The sequence below is a fragment of the Polypterus senegalus genome, chromosome 6 (genome assembly GCF_016835505.1).
Source record: "Polypterus senegalus isolate Bchr_013 chromosome 6, ASM1683550v1, whole genome shotgun sequence".
Lineage (NCBI taxonomy): Eukaryota > Metazoa > Chordata > Cladistia > Polypteriformes > Polypteridae > Polypterus > Polypterus senegalus.
Genome location: NC_053159.1, coordinates 134023844 through 134044219, shown reverse-complemented (window position 1 = coordinate 134044219; position 20376 = coordinate 134023844). Strand labels below are relative to the sequence as shown.

At 37.0% G+C, this 20376-nt stretch overlaps 1 protein-coding gene across 1 annotated transcript in view; it reads right to left on the bottom strand.

Annotated features, from left to right (window-relative positions):
* heatr6 (HEAT repeat containing 6) overlaps positions 1 to 20376 on the bottom strand; it is a 60235-nt gene that overhangs the window by 15655 nt on the left and 24204 nt on the right. Inside the window, exons 6-10 of the mRNA XM_039757257.1 lie at positions 20047 to 20148; positions 19168 to 19311; positions 13243 to 13505; positions 4639 to 4816; positions 1220 to 1426 (exon numbers count right to left, since the gene is read on the bottom strand). Of these exons, the coding sequence (XP_039613191.1) occupies positions 1220 to 1426; positions 4639 to 4816; positions 13243 to 13505; positions 19168 to 19311; positions 20047 to 20148 (894 nt within the window). The remainder of the gene's footprint in view (positions 1 to 1219; positions 1427 to 4638; positions 4817 to 13242; positions 13506 to 19167; positions 19312 to 20046; positions 20149 to 20376) is intronic.

Sequence of the window (20376 nt, the reverse complement as noted above, 5' to 3'; positions counted from 1 at the left end):
AAAAATATAAGCATAAAAAATAGCTTTGAAATGTAACAAATGTGGCCCTATTCAATATTAACAATTATAATTTCTGTTCATTAGTTATTTCCCTTTTGAAGTGCTTTAATGAAAATGTAGCGGTTTCCTGGTTTTCTTGAACAAGAAAGCACAATGTAAAGTTACCATGCAATTAATGAGACGGACGTGGCCATGTTGATGTCTGCTGTAAAGACTCATGTTTGCGAAGGAAACTGCTTACTTTTCAAGACAAAATATATAAAAAAGGAATGCTCATGATAACAAAGATGGACACCAAAACAACACAAAAGAAGCTTTCAATAAACAGTACTTTTAAATCAAGGCAATTAAATAGCGCAACAGTATAAAATGTTGTAAATTAAAAAAAAAAAAAAAACTAATTAAGTAGACAATTTATTTGTTTGGGATAATATAAATCAGGGTTCCATGTTTCTCATATTAGTGGCCATGCACTGGAAATGTTGTTGCTGTATTAAGTCTAACAGTACTGCTTAGTGTTCCCATGCCCTTAAATCCTTAGTCTGTAAAAAAGGCAAGGTGGTCTGAAATTTGACAGAAAAATAAACACACATTTCACTTGTCAGTTTGCAATAATCCTGAAAGTGGCAGAAAAAAGGACATCAGACTTTCCAAAGTGCAGATCTTCCATCATGACTTGGGCTTTTTCTCTGACATAACAAGCAAACAGCTGCCTATGCAGATTATCTACTTAGCATAAAAACTGAATATTCCGAGTTGTTTTTCATATACAGTTTGCATCTGAAATAGTAGAAATACAAATTCAAACAATACTTTTTATTTCATCACCTGAAGGTGTGTGCAGTTGAATGGAAGCTTAAAATATTAAAAATGGTAACTCAGAGATATCCAAGTTATGTTAATCAGCAAATCTAAATTAGCTTACTGTCCATAAATGTATTCTGTATGGCCTTGCATCCCATGCTCCCAATGAACCTTAACTTGATAAGGTGGTTAGAAAAAGGATGACAGAATCTCACTGAATAACCTAAAGCCAAAGTATATACTTCCTCTATATTATTTAACAACAATAGAAGTGAATGATAAACAATACCAGTAAAAATTATGCTTCTAAAAACCATACAAATAAACTCCAAAAAAGAATGTATACAATATACACAGCATGTGATATAGTTAAAATTTCATTTCAGGGCACATGGATTAACAATTAGCTGTATACCTTTATAATTTGAGTAAGAGTTTGAGAAGATGATTCAGCAACCAGGGCTAGTAAAAGGCAGCGATGCAGCTCACGAATACTGGATGCCAGTGTAGCAGAGAAAGGTGTAAATGCTTGCTTATGGTCACTGGTGTCTTCTGCAACAGACAGGAATTGCTTGGAACCCTCCAAAATAGCAGATAGGACTTGCAATGCACTGGCTCGTGTCTGAGGAAAAGAATGTATTTAGAAACTGCAAACAATTTTAAAACTTGCACTGCAATAGACATACCACAGAAATCAAAACAAAATTATAAAATGAACATGTTTTATTTACATTAAAAATTACCCCATCAGTTCATTACAAATGTCAACAGAAGACAGCTTTCTATGAACATTATAATAAGTACATCGAGTTCTCTCAAATTTTAAAAAGCTACATTCATGTTGTCCCCTAGACTTTATAGAAAACTTATTTAGCAGCTTAACCTTCTTCTCACAATTTTACTGTCTAATTTTTGTATACAATTTAAGTTCAAATAATATCAGTCTGGGTGTCTATCAATGTTAACAGGATTTCAGTGACACACAAAGACTTCTGTGAAAAAGAACAGACTTAACAAAGATGTAGAAAGCTAACTTCCCTGCTCCAAACTGTATTCCCTTTAAGTTACTGAAATATTTTGAAGCTCAACTAATATATTTGGACAGCTTGCTTTCTGAGATTCATCTGGTAAAAAATGTTTATCAAGGATGTGTTACCATGTCTATAGAATCTATTGGTTTCATTCCAGCTATTTTCAGTCACATCCTTCATTTTACTGATTCAGAGGCAGATGGCAGCTTGATTTTGTGAGGATGGTCACGTAATGTGACATACCCAACGGCTCACTCCAACTTGCTCCAATTTTGTCTTTAATTATAGGGGTGAGTTCTGTGTGCATGGGAGCTGATAACCAATGAATGCTCATCCATAAGTAAAATGCACAGAAATTAGCAATGAGTAATAGCGAATGCAGGTGTTTTGGATCTCACAAACAGAAGAGAAGCTTGTCTCTCCGACGTCTCATGTTTTACATATCACGACAGGATGTGAACAAGAGAAAAGGGAAAAGATTTTGGCTGAATTTGCTGTAGTTGTTATCCCTTCAAAAAGTGCCGGCTCCACCAGGCTGGGTGATATTGGTTGTTACAAAAGGAGGGAGCTTAACTGCACTGAAAGGTCATCATTCGGTCAAATAGACATGCCTAGTGATTTTCAGCATTTAAACTGACAATATTCTGTGACAAGATTAGCAACTGCTGTCGGCAAATCTGACGCACCCCACAACTAGAGGCTGTATAATGTAACATCAGCTTAAGCAGATGAAATACTCTGACCAGTTGTTATTCAAATACTAAACAAAGCAGACAGACACTGGTGTGACCTTTCAGTCTACCAACAAAACTACTAGAATCTCCATAGTGCTTCTCGCCCTTCCTTGAATAGGACGTCCACTCCCAGAGTCAATGCTGTATGTGTATCAGAGTCTTACAATATTAAGCTGGTATTTGTAACTCTACCACACAAGTATCAGCTCTATACTTGCAACTGAAGTGACTTGCAAGTGTTCAAAAGCTAAAAACTATTCAGTCTAGATATGTATGACTGAAGGACATAATCAAACGAAGATTGCATGCAATGTTTATAAATAACTAGGTATAAATTCCCATTGTTCCTGACTAATAACATCATGGATATTATAAAAAAACATCACATTAATCTTTACAAACAATCATGTGGAACCAAGTTATTTTACTATCTATGGCTTAAGGTCAGGATCTTATAAAATCTGGCGTAAACTCAGAAGAAATATAGTAATTAACTGCAGCACTAATTTATAAAATACAAAAAAAACATTCATTTGGTAACTTTCTCACACAAATATCAGCCCTTCCTACAATATCCTAACCAACCTTCATTCTTGCTATGCAGATGTTGACCATACCCAGACAATCCAGACAGTTGTCTAGGATGTTCCTGACCTGATCTAACCAGAATACAATTGGAAGTTCTTGTTTAAAAATGCAGCTATTAGTTTCCATTTTTGCATTTTGCCCACACTATCCCAGTACTTTTAACCCCCAAAAAAAGTGAGATTTTTGAAAACACTCTCCAAGCAGTATACTTCAGCTTTGCAGTGTGGATAAGTGAAAACACAGGCTCTAATCGTGCTCTGATCTGTTTGTTCTGCTTATTATGTAGCCCTCAATCCATGATTGATCACCCTTCATGGATGAAAACCATACATATTTTAACATAGAACACACTGGAAAGTTGTTTTACATGCTTGCTGTGTTGTTTACCAGTATGTATCTAAACTGTATTCTGTACTGGTTGAATGCCGAATTTCTGCACAAAAGGCAAATAGTTTACCAATCACTGCAATTATGCGATAAATCCTGTGGCCGTGGGTATTAACATCCTTTGATGAACTTTTCCACTAATGTCTGCACGCCCAGTACAGACGAATGATCGTTTTTGTTTAAAAATACCATTTTAAAATGAAAACAGTAATGTAGATGTAGGCTTTCTGTTTAACTAAACTACCATGGGTAGGCACTTTAGATTTGTCTTTACTGCGCCCTCATTTACTTTCTAGAAGAAGAACAAGTATCCCAATAACACATCTTACAAGGCCCACCATCCTAGCAAAGCTTAGAATCTTAAGATGGTAAATGTTTTCTAAGAGAATAGACACTGAATTTAAAAAAACAGGTGTATGACAAAAATTGTAGGTTTTTGAATATTACAGTAGACATAAGCAGCAGGAGGAGCATGTCTCAGCCATAAAAACAATATTAAACTGAATGTATTTGTGGTGAGTGATTCTGACAAGTCTTGTATTTTCAAATGGGTGTGCCTTCTAAGTATGACAGAATACCTAAAATACTGCGCAATGTTGTAACATAAGTAGAAACTAGCAAATAAAAAACAGAACCCTATAAAAAGCAGAACCTTCTTTCTACTTGTTGAATTTAGGATTTGTGTTAAGTCAGTTGAGTGTCAACTGTATATATATTGAACAAATGATCAAAAGGTGACTTATGACATTTGCATCTTTTATATTCCTTAAGTCTACAGGGTGGTCTAGATCTAATTATGCAGATCCAGATCATCTGGATGACTTTGATTTATGCGGGGACGATTCCAGTTCGGCGCAAAGACGATTCTTCATGTCGTCGGTTCGCACACTTCTCGATTTTTCGGGTGATTTTCTATACTGTATAATAAACTTAACAAGTTATAGCGTAATGAAAATTGCATAATTAGATCTGGACCACCCTATATATTCAGATATATGGCAAACTGTAAATAGGCACAAATATTTATCAATTCTCAGGAAAATTAGAAAACAATTAAAAAAATTAATTTTTTAAACACATGTCACAAAGCTTACTTTGGGAGATGGGTCTTTAAGAGCAATCGTGAGCAAAGACAAAGACTGGGGACTTCCAACAGCAGAGGAATCAGGAACAAAACAGGACCAGTACCCATACAGCACTTTCTTCTCAATGCACTTTACTGTAGACAGGAAGCAGTGCAGGGCACTCTGTCGAACTTTAGCCTGATACAACCTACAAGTGAATTAGAAATAAGGAGAATTACAGAACGCTGTCTTATTTTAATATAGTCTTATTTTATTAATCAATGAATTATAAAAATCTGCTTTCTGTGTAGATCTGACAATGAGATTAAAATGAATATCACCTTTTATTTACAGGTTCTTCTCAATATATAAAATTTTATAACAATAGTAATCCACCTGTTTTTACATGATTATAATTTTTGAGAGTCAGCTACCACATGTTATTCTTTGCTTGTGTGTTTTATGTTGTAATGAGGCAAAAACCATATGAATGTGGAGTGTTGGATTTAGTCTTTGCTGTTCTCTTTTTCTACACCGAGTCTAAGAAAAAAGGAAGTCTAGATAGGTGTTACTTAGAGAAAAGAAGGCAAAAGAAACATACCACAACAACTGGGCATAGCAACATTAACAATCTGGAACACCATGGAAAATAAACAGGCTGCAGATACCTAGAAATCAGCTATGATCAGGTTGATCAATGAATCAAGTTTAGGTTTATTCTCAAGTACATATTGTACAACTAAATTCTCACTTGCATTTCTCCTCAGAAAAGTTGACAACACTACAATACTAACAAAAGTCATACTCTACACACACCAAGAAAGTATAAATAGCATGCAACATTATAATTAAATATATGCAAGATGCCTTCAATATAACAATAGCAGTTATATAGGATGCCTTCAATATGACTGTTCAACTTCCTAAGGCAGTAAGTGTTATAATGTCTTGAACAGACAGTAGCTACACCATGTGCCTGTGAGATTCTGTGCAACCTTCACCACCGTCTTAAGGGCTTTATGATCTTAAGCTGAACAAGTGTCATAACAGAATATGAGCCAGTGAGGACGGACTCTGCTGTGTACCTGTAAACATTTGTGAGAACAGAGGGAGACATGTAAGCTTTCCTCTGATATCAGTGAAAGTAGCGGCACTTGTGAGCTTTTCTGACAAAAGACGAATTGTGTTATGTCCACTTCAGTTTTTCAGGGATTACGGTCATTCCAAGAAATTTAAGTTGTTCATCTTTTTAGCATCTCTCAGATATAGATGGAAATGTGGTCTTCCTTATGCTTCATGAAGTCTATGCCTAGCTTTTTGGCTTTACTGACATTAAATGTGAGATTGTTGTCCTGGCAACCACTGAGTCAGCAGGTAAACCTAATCTCTGTAAGTTGTTTCATCCTTACTTCTGATCAGGCCTATGATGATGGTGTCTGCAAATTTAATGAGGAAGTGGCTTCTGACCACAGCACTGTAGGTGAACAAGGATTACAAGAGACGGCCCAGCACACTACCCTGTGGAGTTCCTGTATTAAGTGTCAGGCATAGAGAATGTGATGCTGGCATTCCATGTTGCTGAGGTCAGTTGGTTAGGATCTCAAAGTCAAGTTGCAGAGAATGGTGCTATGTTCTAAATTGAGGGTCTGGTGGTCAGCTTTGCTGGTACAACAGTATTAAAGATTGACATTTTATCTACAAATAGAACTCTGGCATAATAGCTGCATCCAACAATAGAAAAATGACTAGAACTAGGACAAGAACTAATTAAACCGGATATACCTTTGACGCTGTTTTAATGCCAGATGGATTTCATCTTATACAAGCAGACAGAGACCTGGTGCAGTGCAGAAAAAAAAGACAGTAGGGGACTGCTCATCTACGTGAATGAAGAACGGTATAAAAGGGAGCATATTATAGTTAAAACTTTGTACATGTTATTTGCCCAGGGAGATACAGTAAATCACATCATCCTTACCAATGTTTATATTCCTTCCTCGACAAATGGAAATGATTTATTCTGTCACCAAAACTTTAATGAGTACTCACTCTGACCCTGCAGTTATAATATGTGGGAACCTTGTGACTTAGGAACAAAGGATGACAAATTTCTACCAGTTTGTGACATTATTTCCTCAAGTAAAACACAAGGTGGACCTGCTATACTGAAATGATGTGCAAATTACAAAGGGGACAATGTCAAGGGTTTCCGTCACTGCATCACAGACTATATTAACTTCTGTGTCAATACAGAGGCACCCACAAAGATAGTGTGTTACTTTCAAAAAAACAAGCCCAGAATTAATAAGGAGCCAAAAGGTCTCATGAATGAAAAAAAAGACAGCATTCAAATCTGGTGACAAAGAGGTTCTGAAGGATGTACAGCATGTGCTAAAGAAAAAGTTAAGTAGAGGAAAAATAGAAAACAAACTCACTCAGAAGAACATTAAGGATGTCTGGGATGGACTGGGTATAATTACTGCACTCAAGCAATCCAGAACTCAGATGCTAGAAGGGGATGTGGACAAAGCAAATTCCCTGAACCAATTCAATTCAATAAATTGACCCTCCCACTTCACCCCCTTCCAATGACCATTCTCCCCACACCATCCCTAATACATCATCTGCAATGTCCACTGACAAGTCCACCTCTGGCCTATTGGACAAAGACTGGAGTGGAAGATGCAATTATCTATCTGCTTATTCTCACCTAGACAAAGCTGACAGCTCTGTGAGGATTATGCTTTTTGATTTCTCCAGCATCTTCAATATGATCCAGCCATCACTGTTAAGGGATACACTCAGAGATATGCAGGTGGATATGTCCTGGATAATGGACTCTGTCAGGCAGACACAATCAGTCAGTCTCAAGGACTGTGTTTCTAATACGGAAACTGTACTGTACATCCATCCATCCATCCATCCATCCGAACCCAGGGTCACAGGGGTCTGCTGGAGCCAATCCCAGCCAACACAGGGCACAAGGCAGGAACCAATCCTGGGCAGGGTGCCAACCCACCGCAGGACACACACAAACACACCCACGCACCAAGCACACACTAGGGCCAATTTAGAATCACCAATCCACCTAACCGGCATGTCTTTGGACTGTGAGAGGAAACCGGAGCGCCCGGAGGAAACCCACACAGACACGGGGAGAACATGCAAACTCCACGCAAGGAGGACCCGGGAAGCGAACCAGGGTCTCCTAACTGCGAGGCAGCAGCGCTACCACTCTGTACATCTCAGACTATAAATATAAGGCCATGTCACTTGCAGAAATTCTCAGATGATTCTGCATTTATGGGGTGTTTTAATAAAGGAGATTAGACAGAGTACAGAAGCCAGGTGGAAAAGTGTGTTTCTTCGTGCAAACAGAATTGTCTGCAACTTATCACCAGCAAAACCAAGGAACTGGCTTTTGACTTTTGCCGAACCAAAGAGCTTGTATATCTGGTAACTATTCAGGGAGTAAATGTAGAGGTGGTACACATCAATGACAGGTAGGACTGGTCTGGGAACACATAAGAACTACATAAGGGGCAGAGCAGGCTCTTTTTCCTTTGGAGACTGCATTCCTTTATTATGGGAAGTGACATCCTCCACATCTACAACTCAAATGGCCAATGCGATTTTCAATACTATGGTGTGCTGGGCTGGTAACATCACTTCAGGAGAGGCCCACCAAATCAACAGGCTAATTAAAAGGGCAAGTTCAGTTATGAGATGCATTCTGGAACCCCTGGAGGTCATAGCAAAGGAGAGGATTAAAATAAAACTGAGTGCCATTATGAACAATGTTGCACATCCTCCCTATGACACACAAACACTGAGGACTTTCAACCAAAGAATTATTCAGCAGAGGTCTGTCAAAAAATGCTACAGGGCCTGCTTTAAACCAAGAGCAATATGTCTGCATGTTGCCTCACTGTGACTGTGACAGCCAAGTCAGAACTTTTCTTTCTTTTGCTTTACTGTAACGCCAATGTGTGTTAAGAACCTAGTGTATATTTATTTATTTTTACTGATCTATTTATTTATTTAAAAAGCTTCTGTAAAAAGCCAAATGGGGACAAATAAAGTTATATCAATTTTGCTGAAATCACCAACAAATTCCACAGTCCAGGGATAAAATACAGGTGCCGGTCATAAAATTAGAATATCATGACAAAGTTGGATTTATTTCAGTAATTCCATTCAAAAAGTGAAACTTGTATATTACATTCATTCATTACACACAGACTGATGTATTTCAAATGTTTATTTCTTTTAATTTTGATGATTATAACTGACAACTAATGAAAGTCCCAAATTCAGTATCTTGGATAATTAGAATATTGTAAAAAGGTTCAATATTGAAGACACCTGGTGCCACACTCTAATCAGCTAATTAACTCAAAACACCTGCAAAAGCCTTTAAATGGTCTCTCAGTCTAGTTCTGTGGGCTACACAATCATGGGGAAGACTGCTGACTTGACAGTTGTCCAAAAGACGACCATTGACACCTTGCACAAGGAGGGCAAGACACAAAAGGTCATTGCTAAAGAGGCTGGCTGTTCACAGAGCTCTGTGTCCAAGCACATTAATAGAGAGGCGAAGGGAAGGACAAGATGTGGTAGAAAAAAGTGTACAAGCAATAGGGATAACCGCACCCTGGAGAGGATTGTGAAACAAAACCCATTTAAAACTGTGGGGAGATTCACAAAGAGTAGACTGCAGCTGGAGTCAGTCCTTCAAGAACCACCACACACAGACATATGCAAGACATGAGTTTCAGCTGTCACATTCCTTGTGTCAAGCCACTCTTGAACAGGAGACAGAGTCAGAAGCGTCTCGCCTGGGCTAAAGACAAAACTGCTGTTGAGTGGTCCAAAGTTATGTTCTCTGATGAAAGTAAATTTTGCATTTCCTTTGGAAATCAAGGTCCCAGAGTCTGGAGGAAGAGAGGAGAGGCACAGAATCCACATTGCTTGAGGTCCAGTGTAAAGTTTCCACAGTCAGTGATGGTTTGGGGTGCCATGTCATCTGCTGGTGTTGGTCCATTGTGTTTTCTGAGGTCCAAGGTCAACGCAGCCGTCTACCAGGAAGTTTTAGAGCACTTCATGCTTCCTGCTGCTGACGAACTTTATGGAGATGCAGATTTCATTTTCCAACAGGACCTGGCACCTGCACAAACTGCCAAAACTACCAGTACCTGGTTTAAGGACCATGGTATCCCTGTTCTTGATTGGCCAGCAAACTCGCCTGACCTTAACCCCATAGAAAATCTATGGGGTATTGTGAAGAGGAAGAATGCAATACGCCAGACCCAACAATTCAGAAGAGCTGAAGGCCACTATCAGAGCGACATGGGATCTCATAACAGACTGATCGACTCCATGCCACGCCGCACTGCTGCAGTAATTCCAGGCCAAAGGAGCCCCAACTAAATATTGAGTGCTGTACATGCTCATACTTTTCATGTTCATGCCTTTCAGTTGGCCAACATTTCTAAAAATCCTTCTTTTGCATTGGTCTTAATTGATATTCTAATTTTCCGAGATACTGAATTTGGGATTTTCATTAGTTGTCAGTTATAATCATCAAAATTAAAAGAAATAAACATTTGAAATACATCAGTCTGTGTGTAATGAATGAATCTAATATACAAGTTTCACTTTTTGAATGGAATTACTGAAATAAATCAACTTTGTCATGATATTCTAATGTTATGACCGGCACCTGTATAATCATCATAACAGAGTACACTATCAAACCTGTTAATCTTACTTAGGGTCTTGGGGGTGGGTGTGCTGGCCAAGTCTAGTTCTAGCAGTACCACATTTAATGCTGGTAATTAATCCTGGATGGGGTGGCAGTCTATCTCTTACATTCATTGTCATACAGACCATATCTAGAACAGCCAATAAACCTAACATGTATTTTTTGCAATGTGGAAATAGAACCAGAGTACCTAGTGAAAAAACCCTTACAGAAACAAAGAGAGAAAAGGGCAAACTTTACACAGACAGCGAATGGGCAGGGGATTCAAACAGACAATACCAGATCTGTGATAAAGCAGCACTAATCACTACACCACCATGCTGCACAATCACAGTTAACACCAGAATTATAAAGCCCCACTACAAGATGTAAACATTTAGCAACAAAAACTGAAAGAGCCTATTAGAATTTGATAAAAAAAAAATACACAGATAGGTCAGTAGAGTAATGGATCAAAGTGTACGATTACATAAAACAAAAAAAAAGTAATGTCAAGATAAAAAGTGTGGAGAAAGGATTAAATGACACATTCAGAGCATACCATTTAATTTGTGAAACTCACTATCTGGAACTTCTTCCTGAACTAAGTCAATGACTGAAAACATACAACAAAGAAGTTCTTGGGGAAGCAATGGAAAGCTTTAGACTGGCCAATGATAACCGATCCAAAACCAATCAAGCAGGCATCTCATTTGCTGAAAAAAAGAGTTTGTATCAGGAACCACCTTCCCTAAAACAACATAATACCTTCAGACACACTTAATCCAATAAACAGCAAATGCAAATAGCTACATCTGAAAAGAATAAACTAAGAGTTTGATTATGTTAATTGGACTCACAAAAAGTGGCATTATACTAAACTATATTTTGCCTCATTCATTTTATTCATCTCAAACCCAGTGAAATATCTGAATTCAAAGTTTTAGGAAACCTTAAAAACTTCTTGCCAACCATTAAGCATGGAGGTAAATATATTATGCTTAGTGCTGTGTGGCTAGTGTGGGTGGAAAGAAGAAATATAATCAAATCCTGTAAACTGAATGCCCCACAGCCAGTGAAGAAATTAAATGTAAAATGGGTTTGGTGATTTCAGAAGCACCTCCATAGTCCCCAGACCTGATTATTTTAGAAAATCTGTGGGAATATGTGAAGCATGCAGTGCTTTTAAGAAAACTTATGAATCTTTCTGAGGTATAAGTGTTCTGCAAGGCAGAGTGAACAAAAAATACTAAAGCAATAAAAGAGTTTTTGGTAAACACAAGAAATGGGTAGAAAGTGGTGCTTACAGTTAAAAATACACTCACCAGCCACTTTATTAGGTACACCTTGCTAGTACTGGGTTGGACCCTCTTTTGCCTTCACAAATGACATCATTTTTCGTGACATAGATTCAACAAGATGGTGGAAACATTCAGTAATTTAAGTCCATATTGACAAGATAGCATTACACAATTGCTCCAGATTTGTCGGTTGTACATTCATGATGCAAGCCTCCCATTCCAGCACATCCCAATGGTTATCTTTTGGATTGAGATCTGTTGATTGTGGAGGCCATTTGAGTATGGTGAACTCATTGTCATGTTCAAGAAACCAGTCTAAGATGATCTGAGCTTTGTGACATGGCACCTTATCCTGCTGGAAGTAGCCATGTGAAGACGGATACGCTGCTGCCAGAAAGGGATGGACTTGGTCAGCAACAAGACTCAGGTAGGCTGTGGCATTTAAATGATGCTAAATTGGTAGTAAGGGGCCCAAAGTGTGCCAAGAAAATAGCCCACAGACCATAACACCATCACCACCAGCCTGAACCATTGCTACAAGACTTTTTTCCAATTTTCTGTTGTCCAATTTTGTTGAGTAAATGCTAATTGTAACCTCAGTTACCTGTTCTTAGATGACAGGAGTGGCACCCAGTGTAGTCTCCTGCTGCTGTAGCTCATCGGCTTCAAGGTTTGATGTGTTGTGCATTCAGAGATGCTCTTCTGCATACCTCAGTAGTAATGAGTGGTTATTTGAGTTACAGTTGTCTTTCTATCAGCTCAAACCAGTCTGGCCGTTCTCCTCCTTCTCTGGTATCAACAAGGCATTTTCGCCCACACAACTTCCACTCAATGGATAATTTTCACTTTTTCAGACCATTCCCTGTAAACCCTACAGTTGGTTGTGAGTGAAAATCCCAGTAGATCAGCAGTTTCTGAAATACTCAGACCAGACCATGTGGCACCAACAACCATCCCATGCTTAAAGTCAATTAAATCAACATTCTTCCCCATTCTGATGCTTAGTTTAAACTTCAGCAGGTCGTCCTGACATTATCTACATCCCTAAATGCAGTGAGTTGCTGCCATATGATTGACTAATTAGATGTTTGCATTAACAAGCAGTTGAACGGGTGTACCTAATAAACTGGCCATTGTGAGTACAGACTGATACTGCCCAAGGTGTTGTAAATACCATGTTAACTGTTATATGTTTGTTCATCCTGTTAAATTTATCAAATGAAGACTAACTGGGTATTAAACATTCAGAACTATGTCATGTCTAAATATATAGCCTGTACAAAACATGTTAACATTTATTCGCTTAACTATTCTTGGCCAGTCATGCCTACACTTTTCATAAGTAAAAAAAGTAAAGTAAAAAACACATCCCAATAATTTAAAGATTTTTTAGAAAATGAAATACTTAATTTAAAGAAATATATATACATAGCACATAGCATTTCAACATATATTGCCTTTCCATTCTGAAATACAGTATAGAACTGTACTTTTAGTTTGTTTCTCCCTTCCTTCAATGAAAGTCATGTCAAACATGTATTTTAGAGGCCAGAACATTCAAACTCCTAAAAAAGTACAGGGAAGTATCACCTCAGTTTACTTTGTAGTCCTCCCTCGGGATCTGAGAACTCAGAGTCTGAGCTGCTGGTTACTCTTCTACAAGAAGACTGTAAGGATAATCCTTGGGGTGTTGGCACCCGTTTTCGAACTACTGCATCTCCTCCTGTCAGCTTCAGTTTATCAAGACCTGTCCCCATTTTTAGCGTTCCAGATTCTTCCCCATTATCTTCTTCCTCTGGCCTGGTATCTGTCACTTCTTTTCGATTCTTCCCTCTGGATTTCCGTTTTTTACTCTGTCAAGCAGAAAAAGATCGACACGGACAGTAAGTAAATTTGAAGCACACACTAGCTTGTCTTTAACAACAACTGAGCAGCAGCCATTTTCCCCCCCAACCTGCAATTAACTTGAGTGAAGACACTGTGAGCCTCATGCTTGGTTAAGAACTATTGCTAAACTAAACTTAACAGTAGTAACAGCATTTAATTTTAATCTATCTTTGATTGTTTTTATTCATAGGATGTGCATGTTTGATGCATGGTTCCAGTTATGATTTTACTGGTACTTGGTTATTTGATGTACAATGTGGAAAAGCACTTATGAAATAATTAAAAGTGTATAGAAACTGCTGCTTTAAATACTCTATTGTATATGCATTGTTGCAGCTATGATTTTCTTAATTCAATTTATCATCACAGGGGTCGAGATCCTATCCTGACAGCATCAAGCATTAAGTAAGAATTAACCCTGGACACAGTACTAGTCAACTGCAGGGCCATCCTATTAATACAGCCACTCTTAAACTACCATATTGTCAATCAGAATCTAACATGAGCTCTTTTGGGAAGTGGGAGGAAAACCAAAAGGACCCAGAGAAAAGAATCTACTAAATAAATAACAAATAACTTTAGATGTACTGCCTAAATTATATAGCAGTTATGCTACAATTCTTGATACAAATTATACAAGCATCCTAACAGTCACCAATGTAGGCAATTTGCAGTACTGGCTAAGACTGCCAGTTCAATTCCCACCTGTTTCTATGTGACCTTGAGCAAACATTGTAGTATATCTGTCAACTTGTTTATTACTTTTGATAAAGGTGTCAGATAAATTTAAAATGAAAGTAATAAAATACAGACATTGGTATATAGATTTTGAATTTAAAAGTAACAAAATATATAGCAGAAAAAAGAGGGTTTTCTTAAAGAGATTCTTCTTGTTCTAAATGGCACCCCAATGCTCCATAAACCAGCATTCATCTATCCTGCAACATCCGCACAAAATGTCAAACCTTCTGACGATTAAGATTTTACATGATCATCAGATCATTTTGCTAGTTTTTATCCTGAGTTGGTCTCACAGAAATAGAAGCACACGTAGTCTGTACCATTTGTTCCAGTGTAAAAATAACAACTGGGATTTGCATCATTACTGGTCAGTATTTTTACCCATATAGCCAGGAAGGACATCTACTTTTGTATTCAAAAGTAAACAGACTGTATGAGAATGTATAATAAAACAGGGATTGCCCATTTTACTAGGCCCTAAATGTGATACAGCTAAATTAACTACTAATAGAATGAATTTAACAGATATGTAAAAAGCTCATTGGCTTCCCTCTCAACTGCATTCCAGAAGCTGAACTATTCTTCAGCTCTATTCTTAGTCAACATTTGGACAGCTTGCCTTCTGAATTAAGTGTTAATCAAAGATAAAATGGAATGCCTACAGACCAAACATGCAACTAAAAGGATATTCATCTTACACTTGTAACCACATGCTGAAATCATGCTTATTATGATGGACACACTCATGCAGGGAAACCTGTGACTAACAGTGGATTTTAATCTGATCAACAGATGCTACACCTTCACACATGTATCTCTTCATTCTCATTGGTGTCAGTGAACTCTTCAGCCCTCTTTGATCCTAGAAGCTCTTGAAGCTAGACACAATGAAATCCCTCTGTAAACACTGTGGAGTCACTCATACATGTTTAAGCACCTAAAGAATTAAGTTCCACGACTAACTTCTTGTGCCATAATAAGCCACATTTCTTTCCCTATAAAGTTGTAGAGGACGTATGAAATAGTTTAACATCCAAACTGACCCAAGGGAGACACATCCACACCACAGAAACAGATAAAGCACTATATGACATAGACAATGGGGACACTTTAGTGTAAGCAAAGTTCTTCACTTGAACCTAGGGCCATGATACAAACATTCTATGAAATACTGTCCATGTCCTTTTATAGGCTTACCGTCATAAAACTGCTTTACCGCTGTCAACATAAATTACATCTAGAAGGACCAGTGAAAGACCCGCTTACTCATGTGTACACTGTGCAACTCACTCATGACTATCTGTGTCAGGAAAGATTTTAACCAATTTACAGACGAAGAAGCCTTGAGTCACCGCCTAATGGTTTAACCTCATGATCCCTATGGCTGAGCATTATAGCAATAACAAGCTGATGTCAGAATAAATTTCCAAAATCAAAACACTAAACGAAAAATTCAAGAAAACCTATAAATGAACTAAGAACAATGTTAATACATTTTTCTGTTTGGTGTCATTTTTTATATTGATATATAAGAAATTATATTTCTATAATTGTTATGCTTATTAATTAATCATCGTATGTTCCTTAAAATTACTTTTTAGTTACCTTGACACAAGTTTAACAAGTGAGTCCACCAACTACACAGAAAAATAAGGAAAATTAAAAGGGAGCGTTGCCAAAATGTCTCACTACATATTCGCATTGCCAAAAGCACTGGTCACCAATTGGAAATTCTATAACCCAGAGTCACCATTCCCAAATCAAAAGTGCTCAAACTTGTTCAACGTCTTTGCCTTTAGGGATGGTTCCCTTGGGCAGTGTGCTGTGCATCTCAAACCCTGTGCTTGGTCAAGCAATACTCTCTTGTGCCACCCTCCCTGATCTAGAGTCTCCTCACATACAGCTCTTGTGTTCAATATCTTGTTAAAGGACATCTGGGTAAGTTAACCCAATTCTGTATTACAAGAAAGGCCAGCTATCACCACATCAAATTCAGATATCCAGATATTGAGGTTCTAGCTAATGACTCTCAAGGATACAGTCTCCCAGGAAACACGTTGCTATGAATGCAAAAATGAAGCAAGAATAGCAGACAATGGCCTTATTTGCACAGTGTTTTTTATTATTTTGTCATATTTTGACCCCCTTCATTTTTCATCTTTATTTAAGAACCAGCTGTGTCACCCGGCTTCACCAGAGTAATTATCTAAGACAATGGCCTTTGGTTATAGTGCCGAGAGCCAATTAGATGCATCAGAAATACTATGTAAGTAACTGAAGTAACTGAATACTTTTCTGTATATAATATTCGTTTTTTGCTCCCCCATTGGCTCATATTATTAGTTAACTGGAGCTCCTTACAGTTGAATATACCAAACCATTTTCAAAGAACACCTAATCCTAAAGCTTACTTTTTATTTTTAAGTTAAATATTTTTCTTACTCCAGCATTATCATCTGTTTTCAATATCTGGCCAAACCACGTTAACCTTTTTCTACACTCTTATTTATAATACGTTGCAACACCCACATACTTCCATATCTCCTTATTCTTTCTTAATGACACTGTCTATGTACTATACAGCAATATGGGTCTAATAACTGTGGTGTACTCTTTGGCTGTCAATCTCACTGGCACCCTTTTATCATTGATTACACATCCACTTTACTCATTCTCTGGTAGCTCTTTTGCAATATCCACATTTTGTTTTCTTGACACCCATCTTGGAATTATTCTTTCCCAAACAGTTCTGCCACTCAAGTTCCTTCCGCTGCAATTCTCCTGTCTTTGTCATTGCAACCAGGTCAATAGCAAATGGGAGGCATCCTCTCTCCTCATTCAATAGCATATCAATACCATACCACATCCCTAAGCACTCTATAAAAAGCCTTTACTGAATCACAAAACAGTAATATCACTCAATCTCTCCTAGCACATTCACATGGATTTGCATCTATAGTAATTTGGAATAGCCACCAAGCTAAACTGCCTCACATTCATAAATGTTACTGCTCTTAATATGTTTTCTACAATCTTTTCAAGAATCTTCAGGTCAACTTCAATGAGCTTAATTCCTCTAACTGTCAGAATGCACTGCAACCCATTTCTGTTTGCATATAAGGATGATGATACTCTTCCTGTAGTCTCTAGGTATAGCCTCTAAAAGCCCAAAGCTACTGTTTTTTTTATATTTGTCACTGCAACTAATCAATTTTACTTTAACAGTACTCCAACATGCTGTGTGTCTCTGTATGCTCACAAATGAAATGCTCATCTCCTTTCTTAAAAATATATAATACTAGGGAGCTTCGTTCGCCAACCCCCATTTTTGTCTTTCCGGATACACTTTTAAGATTTTTTTTTCTTTAAATTGTTGCTATTTCATTAGTTTCACTTTTATTTCAGAACTTCGGTAAAAACAATGTTTGGAATCTTTTGAGTCCCAATATGCTGAATCTTTTAAATGAGGTCAGCGAGACATGTGTTTAATGGCTTTGAACCATATTTCAGGATAGATTTCTCTGTTTGGAATTTCAGCACAGACAAAACGATCTACATCATCAGCGGTTAATAATTTTTTTTAAAAAGTAACCAATAAATGCATGTGAGGTAAACCCCGTTTTTGAAATTCTCTGACTTAAACTTCAAAGCCTTACAATATTTACATACTTCTGTCTTATCACCTATGTCCATATATTCGATTTCACCTTTTCATTATTTCTCCGAGTAATAATTTCTCTTTGTTTACGCTAATGCAATGTTTACTTTCTTTGTTTTGACACTGTCGTTTTTTTCTGCTTTCATATACTGTAATTTGCTCTGCAGGTGTTTCACGCCTAAGGTTTTTTTGAGTCTTTTGAATTTCAGTTTTCATTATCTCTAACCTGCTATGTATGTGTTTGGCCCACTTGTTTATTAACCTCTTTATGACGTTTTACTTTGTTTTCTATTCTGTGTTTTATTTCTGACCTCGCTTTGTCCTGCTTTTATTTCCCCCAATGACACCTGGTCTGTGTCGATTATTTTCCCTTTTTCAAATAATAATTTCCGTTTGTTTGCACTAATGTGATTTCTAGTTGTTTAACCAGACATCCCCAGGGCAAGGAGATCCAGCAACTTCATTCAGTAGGTTTGACAAGCTCTCTGTCTAGAAATGATGTAATGTTCTATCGGTTTAAGTAACCCCATACGATATCAACATCATTTTTAATCCAAACAAAACTAAGGTCTATAAAAGACTTTCTTAATGCTGTCTAAATGTTAACAAAACAGGACTTTTCATATTCTTCTGTGTCAACAATGCGGCTCCCTTCACATCACTTGTAATTCGGTCAAAAGTTAACAGGAGATAAATACACTGTGAATTTCCATTTGGCATGTGATCTTATGAAATAAATCATTCACAACATACTGACTCATCCATAGAAGTGAGTATCTTGTGCCCACATGGGTTGGTGTTTCACTAACCCTAAAATCAACTTCTCAATGCTTATGTAAAAACAGACATCAAAATAAACCTTGTAAAAAATAATTTTTCTTTTTTTGTTTTGTATGTTGGCTTTATAACTTCCAGGGTTTCTATAACAGAAAAGGTTTTTGTAATATAAAAGATTCTTGATTAATAATTTTATTTTTAAATTACATGTACAAATAGGCTTTAACAAATTTAATCTTTTAGTATCAAAATGACCTTTCATAGTTGAAGCAAAATTCTTGACAACCTCCAAGAAGTATCTGGATGAGATATTGGACAAGCTTGATGGGCTCAATTGCCTTTTTTCTTTTGACAAAAACAAAACTCTCTATGTAAAGGAGACGTGTGACTTGACAGGAGATTCATGGTTTCACTCTTGGTAATGTTTGACTATGCAGTATTAGCATACCTACCCCAGACTCTCTAGCTGAACTTGATACATCTGCAGTAGGTTCTTGTTTTGCAGAAGAACTTCTTTCATACTGTGGAAGAGGAGTTGGGTACAGGATTGCTGGCATTTCAAGATTTAGTCCAGGCAGTCCAAAGAACATGTATTTCTAAGAAACAGAAACATCAAAACAATATTTTAGTTAAAATGCTTCTTTTCTTGTATTCATTTCAATCCTGCAAGTGGCATGTGTCCTCCATTTCAAATTATTATTTAATAATTAGTTGCCCATAGTAGTTTTGGCATATTACTTAACCCAATTATAACTTAATAATTATAACTTTCCTTGAACTATTTCTACAGATCTTGGGTGATGGAAAAAATGTCTTTTGGCTGGCTTTATATTATCCCACAATGATGTAAGAAGAAGCTCCCTCCTTCATGCTCACTGCATGCTTGAAATGAAAAGTCTCACAAATATGCAATGTACTGATAATAAATGTACTGTTGATAATAATGTAATTTAATGTACAATGCACTGGTAATATACACATACTTACTGCCCTTTTGACTGTGTTAAATTCTTGGCCTGGCCAGTGCTTGTGTGGCATTTGCATGTTCTCCAAGTGTCTGAATTGCTTTTGTCCAGGTACTCCAGTTTACTCTGAGATATGTTAGTTTAATTGAAGATTTTAACCTAGTGTAGTACAAGTATGTTAAAAGATCTTGAGAAAGTTTCTGACTTTCTGGAATTTTGCAGTGTTAACATGGATAAAAAATTATATTTTAATGACATTAAAACCTGACAAATTCCAGAACCGTGTAGTTCTCCTACTTTGGAGAGCTCAAATTTTTACAATTTTGCTATCTTTAAAATTAAAGAAAAAATAAATCCATCATGTACCTTCAGCATGGCCAAAAGGGAGCCCAACTCTTCATCTTGGGTCAGTTTCATTTTTCCTCCATTTAGAATTGACTGAATTCCCTTTAAAGCACTCTGAAGCAACTAAAATTCAAAGTCTTTTTTAAATGAATAGTATCAGTAAAGATATAAATCCTTCCTACATTAAAAGCTTTCCTAACATACAACAAAAAAAATATCTGTGCAGAAATATAATTTTGCAGTAGTAATAGTAGTAATAATAAATAAAATCTTCTATTTATATAATGCCTTATCCATGCTCAAGGTGCTTATTTAAACAGCAGGGTATATGTAACATTGGATACAAATATT